The 20,379-nt window shown below is 57.9% G+C and overlaps 8 protein-coding genes across 8 annotated transcripts; 3 read left to right on the top strand and 5 right to left on the bottom strand.

Annotated features, from left to right (window-relative positions):
* Window positions 1–1,045: 1,045 nt before the first annotated feature.
* Window positions 1,046–1,882, bottom strand: BXZ73DRAFT_88107 (uncharacterized protein; the record flags this gene model as incomplete). Its single annotated transcript, XM_048024836.1, has 3 exons — window positions 1,046–1,123; window positions 1,176–1,587; window positions 1,659–1,882. 3 exons carry the CDS (start codon window positions 1,880–1,882, stop codon window positions 1,046–1,048), a joined length of 714 nt encoding a protein of 237 aa, XP_047881078.1.
* Window positions 1,883–4,109: 2,227 nt separating this feature from the next.
* Window positions 4,110–6,509, bottom strand: BXZ73DRAFT_88106 (cytochrome P450; the record flags this gene model as incomplete). The annotated part of the gene is made up of 14 exons (XM_048024835.1): window positions 4,110–4,267; window positions 4,334–4,362; window positions 4,436–4,468; window positions 4,532–4,777; window positions 4,821–4,850; window positions 4,912–5,106; window positions 5,164–5,230; window positions 5,290–5,525; window positions 5,586–5,758; window positions 5,808–5,932; window positions 5,982–6,025; window positions 6,085–6,173; window positions 6,225–6,322; window positions 6,389–6,509. 14 exons carry the CDS (start codon window positions 6,507–6,509, stop codon window positions 4,110–4,112), a joined length of 1,644 nt encoding a protein of 547 aa, XP_047881077.1.
* A 456-nt stretch (window positions 6,510–6,965) lies between these two features.
* On the top strand, window positions 6,966–7,888 carry BXZ73DRAFT_88105 (uncharacterized protein; the record flags this gene model as incomplete). Its single annotated transcript, XM_048024834.1, has 3 exons — window positions 6,966–6,983; window positions 7,355–7,650; window positions 7,702–7,888. The coding sequence occupies 3 exons, from the start codon at window positions 6,966–6,968 to the stop codon at window positions 7,886–7,888; spliced, it is 501 nt and encodes a 166-aa protein (XP_047881076.1).
* A 301-nt stretch (window positions 7,889–8,189) lies between these two features.
* BXZ73DRAFT_97983 (LmbE-like protein) lies at window positions 8,190–9,326 on the bottom strand (the record flags this gene model as incomplete). Its single annotated transcript, XM_048027550.1, has 4 exons — window positions 8,190–8,240; window positions 8,300–8,557; window positions 8,772–8,861; window positions 9,021–9,326. The coding sequence occupies 4 exons, from the start codon at window positions 9,324–9,326 to the stop codon at window positions 8,190–8,192; spliced, it is 705 nt and encodes a 234-aa protein (XP_047881075.1).
* Window positions 9,327–10,653: 1,327 nt separating this feature from the next.
* On the top strand, window positions 10,654–11,609 carry BXZ73DRAFT_97982 (uncharacterized protein; the record flags this gene model as incomplete). Its single annotated transcript, XM_048027549.1, has 4 exons — window positions 10,654–10,916; window positions 10,971–11,307; window positions 11,366–11,429; window positions 11,491–11,609. 4 exons carry the CDS (start codon window positions 10,654–10,656, stop codon window positions 11,607–11,609), a joined length of 783 nt encoding a protein of 260 aa, XP_047881074.1.
* A 579-nt stretch (window positions 11,610–12,188) lies between these two features.
* BXZ73DRAFT_88103 (O-methylsterigmatocystin oxidoreductase) lies at window positions 12,189–14,217 on the bottom strand (the record flags this gene model as incomplete). The annotated part of the gene is made up of 11 exons (XM_048024833.1): window positions 12,189–12,273; window positions 12,323–12,469; window positions 12,521–12,649; window positions 12,703–12,974; window positions 13,102–13,160; window positions 13,193–13,220; window positions 13,303–13,537; window positions 13,590–13,778; window positions 13,832–13,961; window positions 14,013–14,136; window positions 14,182–14,217. 11 exons carry the CDS (start codon window positions 14,215–14,217, stop codon window positions 12,189–12,191), a joined length of 1,434 nt encoding a protein of 477 aa, XP_047881073.1.
* A 453-nt stretch (window positions 14,218–14,670) lies between these two features.
* BXZ73DRAFT_88102 (nuclear protein 96-domain-containing protein) lies at window positions 14,671–17,375 on the bottom strand (the record flags this gene model as incomplete). The annotated part of the gene is made up of 7 exons (XM_048024832.1): window positions 14,671–14,775; window positions 14,828–15,277; window positions 15,331–15,448; window positions 15,499–16,653; window positions 16,775–16,983; window positions 17,044–17,299; window positions 17,320–17,375. 7 exons carry the CDS (start codon window positions 17,373–17,375, stop codon window positions 14,671–14,673), a joined length of 2,349 nt encoding a protein of 782 aa, XP_047881072.1.
* A 748-nt stretch (window positions 17,376–18,123) lies between these two features.
* On the top strand, window positions 18,124–20,066 carry BXZ73DRAFT_97978 (kinase-like domain-containing protein; the record flags this gene model as incomplete). The annotated part of the gene is made up of 7 exons (XM_048027548.1): window positions 18,124–18,183; window positions 18,235–18,421; window positions 18,769–18,853; window positions 18,914–19,079; window positions 19,129–19,577; window positions 19,627–19,915; window positions 19,977–20,066. 7 exons carry the CDS (start codon window positions 18,124–18,126, stop codon window positions 20,064–20,066), a joined length of 1,326 nt encoding a protein of 441 aa, XP_047881071.1.
* Between the last annotated feature and the right edge of the window lie 313 nt (window positions 20,067–20,379).

Here is a 20,379-nt window from a genome sequence, read left to right as displayed (position 1 = left end):
TCGGCCATGGTGGTTATGGAACGTGAGATCTCCGCCAAAGAGACTAGCAGCGCATCCCTTCGCCCAGCTGACTCGCGCTGCCACACGCTCGGCCCACCTGTTTTCCTTCGCCTTCATGTCGGTGGACCAGTGCCGCTCGTGACTAGAAAAGGGTGAGAGTCCGCCAATTAGACTGTACGTTGTTGCAACCTGGGCCAAGACATCTGATAACGCGCGCACGGCGCGATCGAGCTCCCGGTGCGCGCAGCTTGCCGCCTGTTGCGAGCGCGTTCGTTGTGGGTTTGGATGAAGAGATCGACACAATTGGAAGCACCCGACGATCGACGTCGTAAGTCAAAACCACCAGCGATTGGCCCGTCTTCTCATCCATCTTGGCTGGCACACCATCAATCAGTCTTTGTCTTCAAAATGAGATGCGAAAGATTCTGGCGTTTACCTTCGATATGTATCCGAATACAGATGGCACTCACGACGACCCAAAACGCCGCGCCGCGAACCACACGGCGAGGAAGGCATGCTGCTAGTCGTCTCTGAATTGAACACTATCGGCGACGGGAAGCGATCGGTATGTGTCCCACCACATGATGCCTCCCACTACCGCCCGCGCTCACTGGTGAACACTCCGAATACAGCTACAACTTAGGCACTTCAACACTAGTGGAATCGGACTACAAGAATTCATTAACATTTATTGACTGTCCTTGCCCATGCCCTGATCGAGGCTAGCGCGCGCTGTGCACCTCCGAGTCCTTGCACTCTGCACCTCCCTTCAGAAGCACACAGTAGCGAGTCGCGGGATGTGGGTGTTGTTGTGTGCAACAAAGAATGGCCATTCCAAACGGATTAAAGCGCGAAGGCGGGGCTAAGTATGTAACAATACAACAAATGTGCTATCCAGGCAGCCGTGGTCTTGCCAGTATCGAATAAAACAGGAGTACTTGACTCTATCGGTTCAAAAGAAGGTGATGGAGCAGTCAAAGGACTGTATTATGGGGAGGGGGTATGGTACGCTGTGCTGGGTATGGAACGGAGGAGGAGGAGGCCCCTAGCAGACCTGGCCGCCGTAGAAGACGTACTTAGACGCGTACTTGACGGAGATATCGGCGTCGGTACCAGCGGTGCACTAGTACCCGTCGTGAGCCGATAGACGTAGACAGAGAGGAACTAGTACTCACAGACTTCGGCGGCTGGCCCCCGACGGTGTCGTAGCGGAAGACAACGTCGGAGAGCTTGCCCTGGACGTTGACGACGTGCAGCCACGCGACGTCCTTGGAAGGGTCCGTGGGGGAGGGCAGCGAGCCGTTTCCGGCCCCGATCATGAACGCGTCCTTGTTCCCCTGGAAGCGCGCGGACGTGAAGTCCCACTTCGGGCTCACGCCGGTGCCCGTCTTCGGGTTCGTGACGAAGTAGTGCTGGCCGAGGACCCCAGGGAGGTGCATGCCCGCGAGCTCGGAGATCGCGTCTTGGATGGTCACGTCCTCGGAGGTGCCGTCCCAGAGGCTGAAGAGGTCGTTCTGCACAGTGCCGAAGTTCGACTTCGTGGACATGCACGCGGCGTCGAAAAGCTCGGCGACGGCGCCGGTCGAGCTGGAGGAGGGAGAGAGGCGCGTGAGCAAAGGTGGCAGTGCGCAGGGCACTGCGCGAGAAAGCGGACGTACGTGTAGGTCCCCGCGGAGGAGCAGGTGTAGTTCTGCACCCCGAAAGCGAGGCCGAGGAGCTTGGGCGGCTGGGTGGGCGCGACGAGCGTGGTTTGGTTGGCGGGGAAGTCCAGCTTGAGGGTGCGGAGCGAGCAGGACGACACACGGCCGCGGCCGGTGTTGCTCGGGGTGGAGGCCGCAAAGGCAGCGAGGGAGGAAATGAGTGACCGAGCGATAGCGACCATTTTGGACGGAAGGGGTGAAAGAAAGGAGGTCTCTGAGGGACAGACGAACGGTGGCAAAAAGGAATGAAGGGGAGCCGGACTCGAGGAGCGTTTGGACAAGTCTCGACGGTCGCCCTCGCATTTTATACCGCTGGGTCCAGGGGAGACTAGGCGTCCAAATCGAGCTGGGGGCGAGCAGGTCGAGCGACGTCTGTCTCAGATGTCCCCTGAAATTACGCAAAAGGTAGTTGGATGATAGGGCGACAGCCATGCAGGGATGTGCAGAGACAAGCGTGGCGGAAGATGGACAATGCGGCACCTCCCGCCGATCGCCGATCGCATCAATTCGTCGGTTCTTGCTCTTCCAAGTTCCAAGGGAGACGTTGGGAGACGGCGACTGGTTGATGTGCCTCTGAGACATCTGAGACGAGGATGATGCGTACCTCAGTTGAGGTTCCGTAATACCCAACTGTCTGTCCTCTACCAAAAATTGCGGAAATGCGAGATTCGACCGTAAGAGTTCGACTGTTAACCTATTATGCCTCGGGTTCAGAGGAATGTCGTAGGCCGCATCAAGTTTCGGTCTCAGTCTGAGTCACGATTTGTCGCTAGCAGCCTAGTACTAGCAGCATTATCATTTAAAAGCAAGTGAACCACCATCATCGCGGAGCTGGCTAGCTGATACATGGGACACTGCGGTATGACCGTTCCTCTCGCAGTCACTTTCATCCAGAGCAGGTTTGAGTGGCGACAGTTCATCTGTCAAGAGTTCAACGTCAACCAATGAGATCCTGAGTCGGCGAGCGCTTTCGAAGCCCCAACAGCTCCCAACAGTCAACGGGACGCGCCTCAATACGTTTACCGAGCGTTCATTTCATTAAATCCGACGCCGACGCGACTTATAAATACTTCTGGGAGCATTCCGGCAAACCGCCGTGCCTCCGCCATCTCCAAAGTTTGCAGTGCGTTCTCCGTTACGGGGCGGGTTTGTCGATTTGAGTGACAGTAGGCTGCCAACAACCTGTGCGGTTTTGTGCCATGACGACCAAAGTTATAATACCTCCAGGGCCGGGTGTGGACAAGACCAGCACTAGTCTCCATTTTATCTACGTTTCAAGAACCCTCCGAGCTTATTACTAGCCTCGTGCTGCGCGGCGCGACGACCATTCGGTGCGCTTTTTTCCGCGATCAGCTCCTTGTGCTGACCGACGCTGACACCGCACCAGGCTGATTGAAGCCACGAGGCGTTTCACTCGAGACCACTTCCTCACGCACCCTCTGCGCGCAGGTCCTGTTTCACTGTGTCGCGTCGATCCCATGTCATGCCCATGACCTCTTCGCAACACCCGGACGTCCGCGCTCCCTGAGCCTTCCCTCTCCTGTAGTGACTTGTGCGACATTCGCTCGAGCGGGCGGAAGATTGGCAGGACGGCCGGTACGTCGGAAGTGAGAAAGTGCGGCACCGAGGACGACGACGAGCTGCCGAAATGGTCGGTTCCACTCACGGGGGCCGGTCGCACTCGCCAAGGCAAACTCAAATGCCGAATGTACGGTCTCTCATCAGGCACGCACGTGCGAGTCGTGATCGACGCATGCTGTGGGGCGAGCGCCAGCAAGTTCTAGCGTCGTTCAGGCTCGTTCTGGGTCAAGAGCGTTGGGCACGGCGCCCTGCTTGTGAAGCTTGACCACGTCAAAGCCGGCCCGATCCTCGTAATTGCCATTACTTGCTCCCGGATACTCCGAGACTGAAAACGTATGAATTCCGCCTACAGAGCCGTGCCTTGTCGAGAGGAAATATAAGCCGCCTGCGCTATGTAATTTGTCGACTATGCGTGCAAAGCGGCTGCCAAACGACGCAGCGCTCTACGGGTCGGTAGGGCTCCAGGCAGCGTTTTTGAACACGAAGTCTAAACGAGGTCCGCCGGAGTTATTCCTATGCGTACGATCGTCGATGGTACATATGGAGGACGGTTATCAGCAGAAATGTCGCTAAAGAGTTCTCGATAACCAGCGTCTTAATAATGGGCAAAAGTTCAAAACGATCCGCTCCGGCTCCGCACCCAACGGTCCCTCGGCTGCCAAGATGTCGCTGCGTCCGGACCTGAGACCGAGCATTTCCTCAACGACCGCGGCGACACCAGGGAACACGAAAGGAACTTCAAGGAAGGTCAACCCCATGACAATCGACACCGCGCGGGGTCTGTACGCCGTGCAGGCGTTGCGGGTTACCGACGTGCCTGCGAGCACGTCACGAGACGGAGAGGCGGCGGACGCGCAGCCAGAGCTCGGACTTAGTGCTCTCGACGGACGTGCTCGGGTATGCGACCCCGGAGAGATTCCAGACGACGGGGCGGGTGGACGAGGGTTCGAACGCGAAGTTGGCGAGGAGCTCGATGAGGACGATCTCTGGTTATGGGGGGCCGTCTGTCAGCTATGCACGGGGCATGCGTAGGGACGTGAGGGTTGACTCACTCATCTCAAGGAGGGCGAATTGGAGGCCTCTGGAATGGGGAGACGGTCCGATCAATTTCAAGTCGTCGCGCCAAAAATGAGACAACAGCATGGTACACTCACACGCAGGACCGTGCACCGCCCAGGAACGTCATCCTGCATGATGATAGTGAGTACTTGTGTCCCGGCGGCGACGGCCGCAAGCGGAGGAATGCTTACATATGGGAATACACGCCAGGAACGCCCGCCTCTTCGACGGAGCCGGGAAGCGGTGCGAGCCAGCGCTCCGGTCGCCATTCTAGCGCGTCCGGGCCCCAGACTGATGTCTGCAGGTTGCTCGCGCGGATGCCGACGACGATGTTTGTGCCGCGCGGGACGACGAGGGAGGTGATCGCTGTTCCATTGGTAGTTTGTAGCGGTCTGGAAAGCGGAAGAATCGCGTCTTTCATGGCGCTGGGCGGGACTCTGAGTGGGGGGAAGCGGCGGGGCAAGTGAGACAAAAGCTTACCCCCGAAAGGTCTGCGGAGCGGGAGGGTATCTGTGGCGAGTGACATGAGAAATTGCATGCGCATTTGCAAGCAGTGTGAATGTGGACGTACAGCCGCAAAGTCTCTTTGCATATTGCATCGAGGTATGAGAGGGCGTGTATCTGGTCAAAATCGAGAGGGCCGTTGGCACGAGCACCCAGCACTTCGTGGCGGAGCTTCTCTTGGACGTCTAAGTTCTTCGAGAGGAGATCCAGAACACGGGAAAGCGCATTCGAGGTTGTGTCCATCCCGGCAAAGAGAATCGACCTGTCGAAGGGCAGCCTCAGCTTGCGTCAAAGAAATCAGTCATGACGTTGTACATACGACATTTGCCCAAGCAACTGGTCGTCCGGGAGCTGATCACGGTCCGACGCCTTCATGTTAGCTTTTACTGCGGACATATTTGGGTGAGTCTTTTGGGCCAAGAGGAGAAGCAGCAGTGAAGCTCACATAGAATACTCATGATGTCCTTGCCATCTTCTTGGTGCGCCTCGAGAGCAGCCTTCCTCGCGGAGAAGATCTCGCTCGATCGGAGGTGCAGCGCATCCGCGATCCCCACGACTTTCTTGATGCAACTCACGGGTACCAGCTGAACTAACGCCCTTCGTAGCCAGACGGGACCGAGAGCTTTTGCCAACGGTGCAAATTGCCGGAAAAGTATCATCACCGGGGCTGTTGTTTCTGGGCTGTCGCGCAAGATTATGTGAGTATATGCGCTTTGGGAAAGACAGTAGCCGTAGACGTACGCAAAAGCTTTCACGGCTTCAGTGTATGGATCGGCAATGTCTTCCGTAAGCGGGTCAAAGGAGTGTCCAAACGCCACTTGGCCGATGAGTTCGAGAGCCATACGACCCATCCAACTCATCATGTCTACTTCGGTGTTTTCTTCGTTGATTCGCGAGGATATCGCATGTACCAGCTAAACGAGGAGTTGACCCAACATAACGCGACCATTCTAAGCAAGAAACACTATAAAGTGAAGGGAGCCGAAACAAACCTTCCCCGTTATTTGGTAAAATACGGGACCGCTCCCGAAGGTGGCTCGTGGAGAATGCAGGTTTCAATATTCTGCGTTGTTTACGATGAACATCACCTGGTCCTTCGACATCAAATGGCGTCTGATGGATAAATTGCAAACTCACCCGCGACCGCCAAGATGCCAGGGCCTAGAATCATGGTGTTGCTACTACAGAAGAAAATAGAATGATGAGCACATGCGGCTCCAAATCTTGCTGTAGTACTCACTCGGTGTACCACGGAAGCTCTTCGTAGCTTTGCTGGTCACGCAAAATGTGCTGTAGCGCGACGGGGTCAAACACATATAGCCACGGTGTCTGCGAACGCTTGTCAAGTCGGGGTTAAAGTACTCGTCGGAGTAGACTCACTCCCAGAAGGCCATTGATCTTGACCACCGAACCATATTGCTCGGCGAGCTCGTCGTGGAAGTCCCACCCTTGCCTATCCGCAAGCTGCTGCAGATTCCCTGCAAGCGGTTCAAGAATTAGCTCGACGGAACGGACTTCACTGGCGAGTGCCAAGACGAGCTCACCGGTGAGGACCGACTGCGACCTCGGGCCCGGTATGTTGTCCAGCGGGGACTTGTGTGTCAACTTGCGGACGAGGCGCCATAGCATCCAGGCGCTGGTGAGGACAAGTGCGTGGCGGATCATCGTGCGCGGAGTCCGTCAGTCGGCGACAAAGCAGGGTAGGAATCAGTATTCTCCAGGGGCACTTCCCCTGCGGCTTTAAAGGAGCAGCGTCGGCCCTTTCCGTCCCCACGACGCAGCGCATATTCACGGACGATACGGTCGCGACTTGATCGTGGCACATGACATCGATGATGTTGCGCCGCTCAATTGCCCGAAGCCGTCAATCTGTGGAGGGCGCGCAGCGCAACGACCAATTGACGTCCCTTCGAAGGGGTGGGCACCGGAGATTTGTGGGGGCGCGCGATAAGCGTGCTGGGCCCGGTGCGCCGAAGGAGTACGGGGGTCACGGCGGAGTGGTGCAAGACGCAGCTGGGCTGATGGTCCCGGCGGGACGTTGCCAGGAGTTATGCAGTGGCTGACCATCATTCCCTCGCGGGAGACGAGGAAGGTACGTGGGCGATGAGGTCGGATGCGAAGATGGTGGCCGCGGTCGATGTCAGCTCCGCGTCGGGCGGAAAGGCGCGGTGGTTGTCGGTCAACGCGCCCACGGACGGCTGGCCCGCGCCGCGACTGCCGCCGGCGTGACCGTCGTTGCTTCCTCGCACCACGTCCAGCTCGCGACTACACCATCTCCGGCGGCCCTCGCTCTCTTTCAGCCCCTCGTGCTCTCTGTCTTCTGCGTCCTGCTCCGCGCACGCTGCTACCGCCACCGTCACGCCCAAACACGGCATTAAGCCGTCGAAGAGCCCCCGGAAGAAGTCCCGACTCGCTCCCAAACCACCCCTCCCATGCCATCCGATCCCGCCGAACAGCTTGAGCTCTTCAGCCGTCTCCAGACGCTGAACGAGGCGTTGAATGCAGCCGAGGCCGAGGAGGACCGCTACCGACGTGCCGCCGAGCGCCGCCGCATCCCTCCCGTCCCCGACCTCCGTTTCGAATACAGCTACACGAGGAGCGTCGCGCCTTACGTCAAGCTTGACTATCCGTCCCCCTCTGCTACGGAGCGATCGAAAGGGAAGGAGAAGGCTACGGACACGGTGGAAGGGGCGGGAGAGGCAGCGGCAACGGTTGGGACGGAGGTTGTGCAGGTGCAGTGGGGCAACGTGCTTTGGGTTACGATGAGGGACCAGGTGATCAGTCCGTTGGCGCAGGGAGCGTTATGGTACGTTCCCTTCCTCCAAGCCTGCACGAAATGCTGAGAATACCGGCACAGGGGCGTCGCAGGCCATTTCTTGACACCGCTCGGTGCATCTATAGGAGCACGTGTTCGCTCCTGGTGGTCGCGCGGAGGAATTGCAGGGAAAGGTGCCTCCATGCCGGAGGGGAATATGTCGCAGTATCTAAGAGGGTCACTTGGCAAAGTGCTGACACCCACACCAGCAGCCAACTATACACGGTGATGTCTACCCCCAAATGTGTTCGGGGCGGAATGGATCCGCTTCTCAGAGACAAGCTGCGCGAGTTTTGTATCATAGTTTGCGTGCGTGTACTAGGCCATCTATGCTCTCGCCCTGCTGCGCTTTCCTTCCGTTCGCTCAGAAAAATTCATTCGGGTACGTAGCACGACTTCAAGTCTATGTACTAAAGCTGAGAAGGGCACAGAGGAGATACGGCTTTCGCACATTCTGCACATCCCGCAGCCAAGGCTGCAATACATGCGTCATGATGCTGCCGCCGAGGGCATGATCTCTACCCACTCATTCACCCACATGTACGCGAAAACGCAACATAGAGCCAGCGGAACCACACGAACTGCGACGCGTGCTTCTGCATCGCGCGGAGCGCTGCAGATACCGCGCCCAGTGCGCGACCGCGACCGGCTGCGCCGGCGCGTTCTTGAATATCTTCCCGGTGTACGGCTCCATGGATATCGACGCCTTGCGGAACAGGGGGGCAAAGAAGCCGAGGTACTTTGAGCTCAAAGGCACCGTTTCTAGCGCGAATACGCGCGGGGTCGGGCGGAGCGGTTTCGGGGACGAGGCGTCGGCTGCGAGCATGTGGACGACGCCGTGCGGGAGCGAGGCGTGGTTCGGGTGGGAAGAGATGCCTTGGTGGTCGAACGTGAGGATCTGTGAGCGGGTCGGGGAGTGTGCCGTGGGCCGCGGGGGATTTGCGAGGGGGGAACGGCCGCGCGCGGCGGAGGATGGGTCAGCGGCGCACGGACCGACGTGCGAAGGGGGTTGGATGGACGGCGTGGAGGGTCGTCAGCCAGGGCAGGAGGAATGGAGGAGGGAAGCGCAGCGGGGGAGGACGCGGGGCGAGAGGGAAGATGAGTGGACGTACCGTGGAGATGTGGTGCTCAGCGACGTAAGGGTACAGGACGGCAGCGATGTCCGCTGGTCCCAGGTCGCGGTGAAGTTGTCCTGGAGTTCCCTGGGCAAGGTGAGATCAGTGTGCGCGCGTCCGCGTGTTCGTACACGCCCAACGCTCCGACCCAAAAGGTCGGCCGCTGGGTCAGGCGGTCCCGCGTGCGCGCGCAACGCAACGCAGCGGAGATGTAGATAGAGAGGAAGGCACTCACGGGGCATCCACAACCCATCGCCGCCCATCCTCGATGCCGAGCACGTCGAGGCTGCGCTCAAGCTCCTCCCGGCGCGTCGCTCCAAGTCCGTCCGCGTTCCCAACGGACAAACACAGGGAGAAGACTTGTGGGGGCGGTTGTGCGGCAAGCAACGCAAGGAGAGTGGGCGCGAAGAACATGCATTCGTCGTCCGGATGCGCGGTGAGTAGTAGGACGTTTGCGGGTTCGTGCTGAGTGAGCAGGTCCAATTTCTGAGTGACGGGATGGTTGAGGAGAATCACAAAGAAAGAGAGCACGAGCATAAGAAGAGGGTCCATGTTGGTCGACCACAGGTCGCTGTATGCGGCGAAGCAGAGACTGGGCACTGCGCTGGAGGACGCCAGAGCGCGCGTCTTGGCTCGGGCGCAACACGACCATCACAACGCTGAGCGCTGAGGCCGCCCACTCTTATTCAGACCCTTCTTGCATCATTGAGCGTCATGAGGGGCCCAGATCTTCAATCGTGGTGGTTCGCAAGGATGACCGTAATTCCGGGACTCCCAGCAACAGCCCGAGCGTCATCACGCTTGTCCACACAATCAGTCCTGGTGAGTGCTGGGCCCTATGCGTGGCGATTTCTGCTTGCTCTTGCAGGTCGCTCAGCAGTCTCGTGGGCTCATCAGGTGCCACCGTACTTGCATCCGCTGTCGCGGTGCAGGTTTCGAGGAGGTTGACGCCGTCTCGCCAACACTCTAGCCGCGGTCACCGTGCCAGGCGCCGCAGCGCGCGCGGAACGCAACGCCCAAGGGCCAGCGTCCCGAACTATTGTTGGCAGTGCGCTCCTGGCTAATTCGTTACTCACCCAGTGTCCAGCACTGGTCTTTTTTGAGGTCACCCTGCGTACGGAGTACAGCGTTTCTACATCTGTGACACATGTTCTCAGCCCGTGGGCCTGCATTTTCCCCATGGTTTGGGTGGACGTCGTCACGGGTACCTCTGGGGCGATCGCTTCACGTCCCGCGTGCGGTCCGGCACTGGTCGACGCCAGTGCAACACACCGACGACCCCGAGCCGGTGAGTCTTCGTTCCCCATTGGGACCCACCGCCACCATTGCCGATCAACAGCCACGCCTGGTCCCCCTTTTGACAGCTCCTTCGCGTCGATCCCCGTCGAATGCAAACTGCTACTTTGTGTCTATGGTTATCAAGTCAGACATCCTACCCCGACAATGCGCAAGTCGCTTTGCTTCAACGAACGCGTCGATTCCGAGGCAACGCAAGTACAACCACCGCAAAGAGCTTCCCGACGCAAGTCGTAGCGCACGTTGAAATCAAATGCCCCGCGTCCCGCCCGTCGAGCGCGGGGCGCTCACCGCCGTGCCCGAAGCGTTTTGAAAACCATTTTCCTCCCAGAGCCTCGGGGCACTGTCCCAGCCAATCCGTTACGCCGGTTCGCCAGGGGCACCCCTCGACACTGGCCTTGCGCCACGAAACACGCTAGCCTCGCGCCGCAATATATACCAGGGAGGTGGCACTGAACTCCTTCAGCGTCCTGCGCTTCACCTTCAATCCTTCCACTTCCCCTTTGGCCTCCCTCGCTCCTCTTTGAACTCTACCAACCCTCTCTTTAATAGCCCGAGTCCCCTCCTCTCTCCTCACAACACCATGGTCCACTTCATGAACCCCCTTCTCGCCGCGGCTGTCTCTCACTACGCCGCCTCCAGCGGCTACACTGGCAGCAACGGTGCGATGAGCGCGTGGTCGAGCTCGTACCCGCCCACACTCCAGACCGGTTGCTCCCTCGCTGGCTTTACGCCCTCCTTCCCCGCCGGCCAGTCGCAGCTCGTCGCGCCCACCAACCCAGCGCGGTTCATCGGCCTCGCGTTCGGCGTGCAGAACTACACGTGTTCGCAGAACAACAACTACACGTACGTACTCGCCTGCCCCGCGTACGTCTTGACGCTATCTGACGCCAACTGCAGGGCCGCCGGCGCCGTCGCGGAGCTCATCGACGTCTCGTGCATCGCGCTCGAGCCCGAGTTTGCTACGATCCAGAACGACCTCTTCACCGTCTGGGACAAGCTCGTGTCGTACCCCATCCAGGTCGTGATCGACTTCCTGCACGTCATCAGCCCCCCGGAGGTGCTCGCGCAGCACTACTTCGTGCCGAACCCGGCGGGCCAGGGCCTCAGCCCGGTGTGGGACTTCACGTCCTCCGGCGCCTTCCAGGGCAACGGCGACGCGATCGTCCTCGCGAAGGGCAAGGGCAACATTCCCGCGCCGACGAACGCGACCCGCGACGTTGCGTGGCTCGACGTCGTGCGCGTCCAGGCGAGATCGCGGACGAGGTCTTCCGGTTGACACCGTTGGTGGGCAGCCCCCTGCGTCCTGCAAGTACGGCGTGGACGGGGACCTGTCCGTCAAGTACGTCTCGAAGTACAGTGAGTGTCGTGGGCGCTCTCTCTCTTCGCGGCGGCGCGGCTGACGCTCTGGTTTCTTTAGTCTTCTACGGCGGGTCTGCTCAGCCGTCGAACGGGTCTTCGTCCTCATACTCCTCGGGGTACTCTTCGGCCACCTCCACCTACTCGTCGGCCGCCTACACCTCTACGAAGTGGCACTAAGCTGGTCACGAAACGTCGTGATTGAGTGCAGGAACCCGGACTGATTCCCTTCTTGGCGCGTCGATATCACTGTAGCCATTATTCTTATCTTCTTCCGTTTTCTCTGAGACTATTCGGGACACTGATCGTGCGCTCATGTATCCGTTCTATAACTACCAACATCATTCACACATTTGGTTTTCTTCGATTGTGATGCTTCGTAGTGCTTGTCCGCGTTACACGTTCGAGACTGCCGTCCATGGGCTGGAGCACTCTACCGTCGGTTAAGGTTCGGCGCGCACTTGGCAGACGTCTTCTGCCAAACCTGTCGCGGTGGGGCGCTCGGCCAGAGCCCACGCCTGGTAAGCAGTGCGATTTGTCACGGAAGTGCTATTCTCGGACGGGCACATGCCCGCCGGGGACGTGAGCTTCGACGAGTGTCTCCTGTCAACTTTGTGGTTTGTATGAGGGGAAGCCTCACTGGCCTCACGATCATATCGTCGCGGAATTCGGCAATGGGAGAGAAGTTGAAACCGGCCTCTGTATTTTCACACGAAACCTGCCATTCATTCGGTTGTATCCAGTAACAGGTAGAACAGATTACACATGCGACTTCGACTGCTTGACCAAGGCCTCCGCTTTGAGAGAGCGAGGCACTATCCGGCATGCGAAGGGCTCCGGAAACCTGACGACAATCAGTAAAATTTGTGAAAGTGTTCACACGTCTGACGCACGACAGAAGGAAATCGAGGCCAACTTTTCGCTGGACAGGTTGCGGCTTCCCATCGGCGCCTAGAGGAGGAAGGATTTCGAAGGCATAGAGCATGGATGTAATGAAGATGAAAAGGGCGTCTGTGGCAAAGTGCCGACCTGGACATACTCTACCGAGGTATCAGCAACGTGCCACATATCAATCTCTTGGAGCAGCGTACCGTCGACCATATCCGAATAGAAGTCGCGAAACATCCTTGTGGTTTGCCCTTCCTCCCGCGTCGCCAAGATAGCGTTCAGGCATAAACTTCTCCGGATCGGGATAGACTGCCGGGTCCCTCGACATTGCCCTGGACAGTATAGTGAAAGGCGTGCTTACGGGGCTATCAATTTGTCCACATACCAGTTGTTAGCGATTAGGTTTGTCCCAGCCGGAATATGATAGCCTTTGTAAACATCGTCCTTTCGCGTCTGATGTGTGATACCAAGGGGCAGAACTGGATGCCATCTCGTGATTTCCTTCATGACCGCATCCACATATGGAAGGTGTTCGCGGTCAGTAAAGCTCGGAAGCCGATTTGGACCAATAACCGCGTCGAGTTCTGCGTGGGCATTGTGCTGCACTTCTGGATGCATGACCATGGCAAGGAAGAACGCTGAGAGCGCGCTCATAGTCTATGCAGCCCACCGTCAGTAAAGGCCGCGTCGAACACATAATGAAACCATACCGTATCAACAGCAGCTGGAGAAATTCTCGGAGTGAGCTTCGATCCGAAAGGCAGTGCACGACCCGCTCACCAACGTAGGCTACGCCTACTACGTCTTTGCAGTGCTCAAAATCTTCATCGTCAATCGTACCATCTTGATGACGCATCTTCTCGATCAATGCCGACCGATCGACGTCCTGGCACTCCCTTCAGCCTGTCACAGAAGTCGTCAGGAAGAAGTCCAGTGGGAACTGGACAGGAACTGACCATTGCGTCTAGTGCCGCGCAAACGGCACGTCCCTGAGGGCTTTAATGTCTTTGTTCCACTTGGCAGCGTTGCGCTTGAATCCCGCCCCGGGCATCCACGCGGGAAGGTACGCCAGCGCGGGCAAGAGCTCGACGAGGAACCGCCCGGGCGCGACGACTTCACCAAAGATGCGTCCGCCTTTCTCGACTATGGACACGTACTCGTTGTCCTCGTTCTCCACCCGGATACCATACACGACCTCCATGATCGTTGCGCTCAACGTCCTGCACGGAGCCGTCAGCGCTACCGTCGTTCAATATGAGGCTGTATTCTCACCGTCGAGCATGCGCCAGGAAGTCCTCGGGGCTGTCGAGGAGGTTGTTCATGAACCTCCGTACCCCACGCTCGTGGATCGGGCGGTAATCCATGATTGCATCTTGCGAGAAGTAGCTGTGGAACGTGCGGCGGCACCTCTTGAGGGTTGAGTTGTACGGCAGGAGCGTGAACTCCCACATGAGGCCGCCCCTGCATCACCAAACGTGAACACGGCTAAACGACAGCGGAGGAGCGACATTTACAATTCAGCCATGACAAGTCGCGGTCTCTCGGAGGTGTTTGCGGAACGGCTCTCCAGCAGCGCGAACGCGTCCTCGTACCGATCCATGACGATAACGGGCTGCCCGACGACGTCGAGGTAGACCAAATCACCTGCATATATGCGGTCAGTCTGGTGTTATCGAAGGTACTTGAGTTGCTCACCATATATCGCGCTCAGCCTGTGCAGCGCAGGCGCCATATTTGTCATCGGCATGTCGAGTAGATTTCCAATAATGGGAAGGGGTTTCGGTCCCGGAGGTAGCGGGAGCTTGGAAGAACGAGAGCGCTGCCAAGTGTAGAGCAGGAAGCATGCTGATGAGCACAGTAACACCGGCCATGCGACACCAGGCAGTTCGGTGGAAGTCATGATGGGCCAACTTGCGCTATTGGGGGAGGACCTAAGTACTTATACCGCCAACAAGACGCTGGAAGAATAAGGTTAAGCTCCTAGGGTGCATGGTCCCGGTGATGTTCGCGCAAGTGAATGGAGTCGGAAAACGGGGGTTGTGCGACCACAACAGCACAGGTCCGCCGGTGATGGGACGCCGCTAAGAGAACAGGCTCGACGCTTCGAACTGATAACATTTACGTCAGCTGTGGATCTGTCCAGGAAAAAGCACAAAATCTGGTAGCTCTGAAAAACGCCTTGAGCCACTTGCTTAGTGCTGATTGTAGGTGAGTGATGGATCCGTACACTCCGCCTGCAGCGGAGCCGCTCCGAGATCGGCGGAACTGCGCCACCAGCCCACATGAGGATGAAAATCGCGTATTGCCCGAGGCGACAGGAGAGGAATACATTGCGCGGTACATACAGGGACGGTTACGCGACTTCCACTGTCCGGAGGAACTTCTCGTACATGGTCGAGTGTAGGCTCTTTGTCCGCGTCGCTTCGGAGAAGAACGGTGTCCGGACTTGCGACTGTGCCTGCGCACGTACCGTCAGCATTTGGACAAGTGGGGACGCAGACAAGACGTACTATCGCAAGCGGTTTTGTCCGGTCGAGGTGGTATACGAGCTTGTTCGTCATCTCCGTAACCGCGGCGTTGTGGCGTACGTTCGACCGGTCGGGCAGAACGTCGGGCAGAATGTTGAGCATCTTCGGAACCGCTCGAGCATAGTGCTCGAGGTCCGCCGTCTCGTCCTCGGTGAGCATTCCATCGCCCTGGAGTATACGATCACGTAGTTGTGGCAGGCGCGTGAGCACGGCGACATAGTCGAAGAAGACCTTCCCGCGGAGGCTCCAGCCCGTGATCGGACGCCCATTGAAGACTTCAAAGAGCTCGCGGAGGAGCAGCAGGTCTTGCCGGATAACAGCATCTGGTGCCAGCTCCAGGACGGCGAGGTCGTGCGCGGCGTCGTACAGGCCGGCGGCCAAGTAGAGTTCGTATGCATCGTAGACCTTGCCGCTGTCGAGGGCGTAGACCGCCTATAATCTCCAGTCAGCACACGGGCTGGAAGTGATACGACCCTCCCCAGTACCTTAGCTTCGTTGATCCACGCCATCGGGAGCTTTAGACTACCGACAAGGCCACGAGTAACCCAATCGTCTAGCTTGTCCGCACAACGGGTGAGCAGTTCCTTGATTGCCTTGACTCGTCTGTGTCAAGTCAGCTAAAGAGAAAAGACTCGACAGCGGGGATCACTTACCCCGTAGAGCTCTCTAGATGTAGAAGCACGAAGGCGGCCTCTTGTACCATACCGAGTTGCTCCAGTTGCGACGCGTAGCTGTTGGCCAGTAGGTCGGCGCTTGGACTGTGTCCTTCAACATCTTCGTCACCCTCTGCAGCCCCGGACGCTTCCCGGTCGGCCAAGTCGCGGACCCGCAGGCAGCGCGAGAGGATGATGTACAGGTGCCACGGGAGGCGGTAGTCCGCCGGAGATACCCCAAAGGAAAAGGGTGAAAGGATAGATGATAAGCTGCACTCCGAGTCGGCGAAGAGCTTGATCAGCGCGTACAGCGCGTCCGGGGGCTGCGCCGACGCTGGGAGGGTCCATGCTGTCTCGCTCTGCTCCGCGGCGGGTCGTTCCTTGTACCATGGCACCGGCGCCGCGACGCTTGCGCGGTCGTCCGCCCAGAGCGCATCGTATTCTCGGAAAACTTCCGCGATGGATGCGTCCATCGGCATTCCGAACCAGAGCTGTAGGCCGAATGCGCGCTTCCAGTCCAGGCCTGCCGCAAGGTCGACGTCGGGACATTGCTCGAGTCCGCTGCCGTGCGATCCCTCAAGGGTGTTCACGATCCCAGCGAGAAGCGCATATATCCGGCGAGTGCCCGCGTCGATGTGTGCGTCGATTTTCTGCGTGCGCCAGAGCTCGAGTTGTTCTTCCAGGTCCCCACGGAACGCGGCGTCCCCAGGGCATTGCGCGATGAGCGATGCGAGCTTGACGTTGCCGCTGTCCATCGTTGCGTCGCACGCGCGCCCGACTTGATAGCCGGTAAGGAGGGTGAAGACCGTGGTCGACCACTTGGCGTCGAGTTGGCCGCGGAGGTCAGCGTCGGTGGCGGATGAGACGGCCATCTTGAGCCATTTGGAAAGTTCTGTCTTCCGCCGAATCTCGGCAATGCGCTGCCGCACGGAGGCGTCTGGAATGCTATTAAGGCGGAAGTCGATGGAATCGAAGAGAGCGTGTCCAAGACGGAAAAGGGTGGGTTCGAATGAATGGTCCGTGGCGGGGAACTGCGAGACGAATGACGCAAACGAAAGGGCTGGTAAGGGGTTGGCGAACGGTACGCCGTCTGCATCGTCCTCGATGACAGTGTGCGCGAGGTGGTGTGTGAGGAGTCGTGCGGCTTGGGTGTAGCTTCGGCGGTGGCGGCAGGCACTAGTGGGACCTTGGTGACCTTGACCACCGAATCGTTTGCGGAAGATTTGCTGTGCTAATTGAGACACTGGGAATAAGCAGCAACAGCAAAAAGACGCACGATGTACCGGCGGGGCCACACAGATCGCCGAGATGTACGAGGGTACCACCCGGCCCCCATCCTACCCTGAAGGAACGTCCCAAGTACAAGCCTTGATCCACGGCTGCATTTTCGAGCCCACCAAACGCAGAAGCTGAGCTTTCAACCCGTACATATTTGCGCGAGGGTCTGTATGGCTCCGGATCGATGTCGTGGGCGAAAGAGGCGCGCTGAGGGTGGGCCAACACCACATGAACAACTGTGCACTGTGCACCAACCTCATCACGCACCTGTCGCGAATCTGCACGAAGCCCATCCCCCTCCGAATCTCTGCTATGCTTTCTCGCCCGGGACGGTAGCAGAAGGCGCTTTTTGCTTGGCTGGGCCTCGTTCATGGCTTTCAGAGCGCGTTCTTCCTCGGGCATTCGAAACAAAGCTGCCTGCATGACGTGCATCTTCTGTGGATCTACTCCAAGTTGTCGCGCCCAAGGAGTGATGGTAGGGTCTACTCGCGATGCCTGACGCGTCTGTTGGCGTTGGCGCGAGCTGGAGGTTCGTCTTCGGACTCCTCTTCTTCCTCAGTCTCCTCGTCTTCTTCGCGCCTATCTCCATGCTGTTCCATGTCTTCATCGTCATCCGTGGACAAATCTTCAGAGGACTCTTCTACAAGGACGGTCTTCTTCGATCGCGACGGTGGCGGAGCCTTTGCAGGTGGTTGGGCCTTCGGCGGGGGCAACTGTACGAGTCGTCGCTATCTTCATCTTCGCTGTCGGTCACGTATGCCCTGAAACGTGCCATGACACGTAGTGGGCGCAAACAAGCACTAAGAAGGTGAGAGAGGAAGAGACAGAACAAGAACGGACAGTTTGACGCGCGCGCCCAGGCATGGGCTCGTGTCACGGGACCAGCGCTTCAGGATTTCCGAATCCTTGGCGGAGTCGCAGACTTACTCATCTCAGCTTCTTGCCTCTCAGCAAATTCATACCATTCCTTCCTCTAACCTCCGCCACTATACGCGCACACCTAAAGACCACACCTCGTACCCATGGCTTCGACGATGTGATGCTTGGCACTGCCTGCGGTCGACGATGCCCCTGCACTAACGCGCACGACTAGCAGCTGGTTTCCTCGTCTACACCCCCGATGCCGCCCCCTAACGCATCCCCGCCTCCCTGCGCGCCGCTGCGGGAGACACAGCGCCTGCTTGGCGGTCTCTGACTTCCGCTCGGACGCGCGCGGGGTGGAATTATGGGAGCGGTCGATCGCCCGACCCAACGCCTCCCGCCACTGCTCCAACCACCCGCAAATGTCCCGCAGGCTGGGGAGTATCATCGCCCTCGGCGCAAAAGACGCCCTCGAAGTCTACGAGCATGTCGTCCCCGAAGGACTTTGAGTTTACGAGGGAGCTGGGATGTGGGTCATGGTCGACGGTGTGTATATGTCGTGTTTCCAGAGTGTGCTGGATATTAAGGGGCGTCCAGGTGATGGAGACCAAGCATCTGGCAAGCGGGAGACGATTTGCGGTCAAGATCCTTAGCAAGGCGCAACTGATCAAGCTGAAGAAGGTCAAGTACGCTACGGTGGAGAAAGATGCCCTCGCCAAGCTCTCCGCGACCCATCCCGGTATCATCAAGATGTGGGCCGCTTTCCAGGACGAAGCCTCTCTTTGTGAGTAGTGCTTCTGGAGAGTGGACCGGCATTGTCTTAGAACCCCTTTGAAGACTTCGTGCTTGATCTCGCGCCAAATGGGGATCTAGCAGACCTAGTCAAGAAGTACGGGTCGCTGTCATTGCGCTGTTCGCGATGGTATGCAGCCCAAATCGTCGACGCAGTACTCTGGATGCATTCCAAGGGCATCGCACACCGAGACATGAAACCAGAAAACGTCTTGTTGGACGACAACCACCGGCTAAATTGACCGACTTGGGTCCGCATACATCTCCCCCGACCTCGATCTATGTGAGTCCTTTCAAAACAACTTTGCGAGTTCTGTCGAGTTGAATCATGTCCTATAGCCCCCAGAGCCAGCACATTCGTTGGCAGTGCTGCGTATGTTGCACCTGAGCTACTCAATCGCGCATCCAAGACCACTAGCAACAGGTACGCCTACTACATCCACATGCCCTACAGACCGGACGATTTTGACCTGGTTGATTGCAGCTCTGACATTTGGGCCATCGGATGTACGCTCTACTTTATGATCGCCGGCAAGCCGGCCTTCTCAGCGATCAACGACTACCAGAGCTTCCGCAAGATCGAGGCCCTCGATTACTCTTTCTCCGACGATTTTTACGAGTCTGCGAAAGAGCTTATAAAATGCCTAGTAGTGCGTGTCTGTTTTCATCTGTGGAGGTTACAGCGCTCATGCTACGCAGGTCCTTGATCCCTCAGAACGCCTCGGTGTCGAGCCAAAGTCATCCTCGAAAGAACTACGAGAACATCCGTTCTTCACAAATCAATTGTCCCAAGAATCCGATACGCAGGATAGCGCGATTCGATGGGACTCCCTGTGGACAGATCCGTCAATTCCTCCCGAGACCGGCATCATTCCCCCCTCCAATGCGGCGGCCGACGAGAGCAACGAGGAGCTGTGGGACAACGTCGTACATGAGTTCAGCCTTGCCAGTATCGGCTCTGTCAATATCCCTTCACTACAGCGGTACACCGGAGAGCCTTCTTCCGACCCTCCGGTGCCTGTTGATGTTCCTCTCGCCACTCCTTCTCCAGTTGTCGAAACCGTACCCGTCGGAAATCGAGATTCTCAAGAAAGCGAGGGGCAGGAGCCCGATGGCGTGATCGATGAGGCAGCGAAGAAGAGAGATTGGTCCGTCATTCCTACAAATGTGTCATGGGAAACGCTGATGGTTGGATAGGTCGAGTATATTGGAATCTCAAGAAGTCATTCGGCACGCAACCTCAGCACGAGCGACCTTCCGTTGGGGCCTCTTGAAGCAGCCTCGACCGTGTACTTTGCTATTAACGTCTCAGCCGCGCCTCATTTGCGTGGTTGCAAATGAGAAGAATATGAAGCCAACGCTTCCCGATGTCAAGAAGGCGTTTGTATTCGGTCACTATCCACATGCGACTGCTCGCGCCGAGAAGCAGCCCATTGTCCTCTCGTGCAAAATCGACGGTCCACAGCACAAGCTACTCTTGACCACAGTCAGCCTCCTATTTAATGTCAAAGCTTTGCCACTTCTGAATGTGCGTTCTGCTCCTTTAGGCAGAAAAGGAGTATGCCTACGACCTTCCAGACAGCGAGACTCTGCAACGCTGGCAAGGAATTGTTACCACGCTGCTCGAATCTCCATAGCCCCAACCGTGTATAGAGGCTGGGCTTTGGAGCAAGAGATTTGTATCATCTCTTGCCAATGCCTAGTAGCGGTAGCTGGGTGGGCAATTAATTATCGTTTCACAGATGTCAGAGACCGTAGAACTTGTGTATGGAGCGCGGATGCTGGAACACCGAAAAGTGGAAACGGAGTTGCCGGAAGAAGACGCTGGAAGAATCGAAGTGTCGACAACGTGCTGAAGCCCAAGTTCAACTCCGCGACTCTCGGGTATGACCGATGACTGCGGCGGGCCGGCGGGGCGTGCGAACGGTGATTTACCGTCCCGGCTTTGCA

The sequence above is a fragment of the Epithele typhae genome (assembly GCF_022376455.1).
Source record: "Epithele typhae strain CBS 203.58 chromosome Unknown BXZ73scaffold_6, whole genome shotgun sequence".
NCBI classification, from domain to species: Eukaryota; Fungi; Basidiomycota; class Agaricomycetes; order Polyporales; family Epitheliaceae; genus Epithele; species Epithele typhae.
Note: the sequence above shows the minus strand (reverse complement) of the source record. Positions and strands in the feature narration are given on the sequence as shown.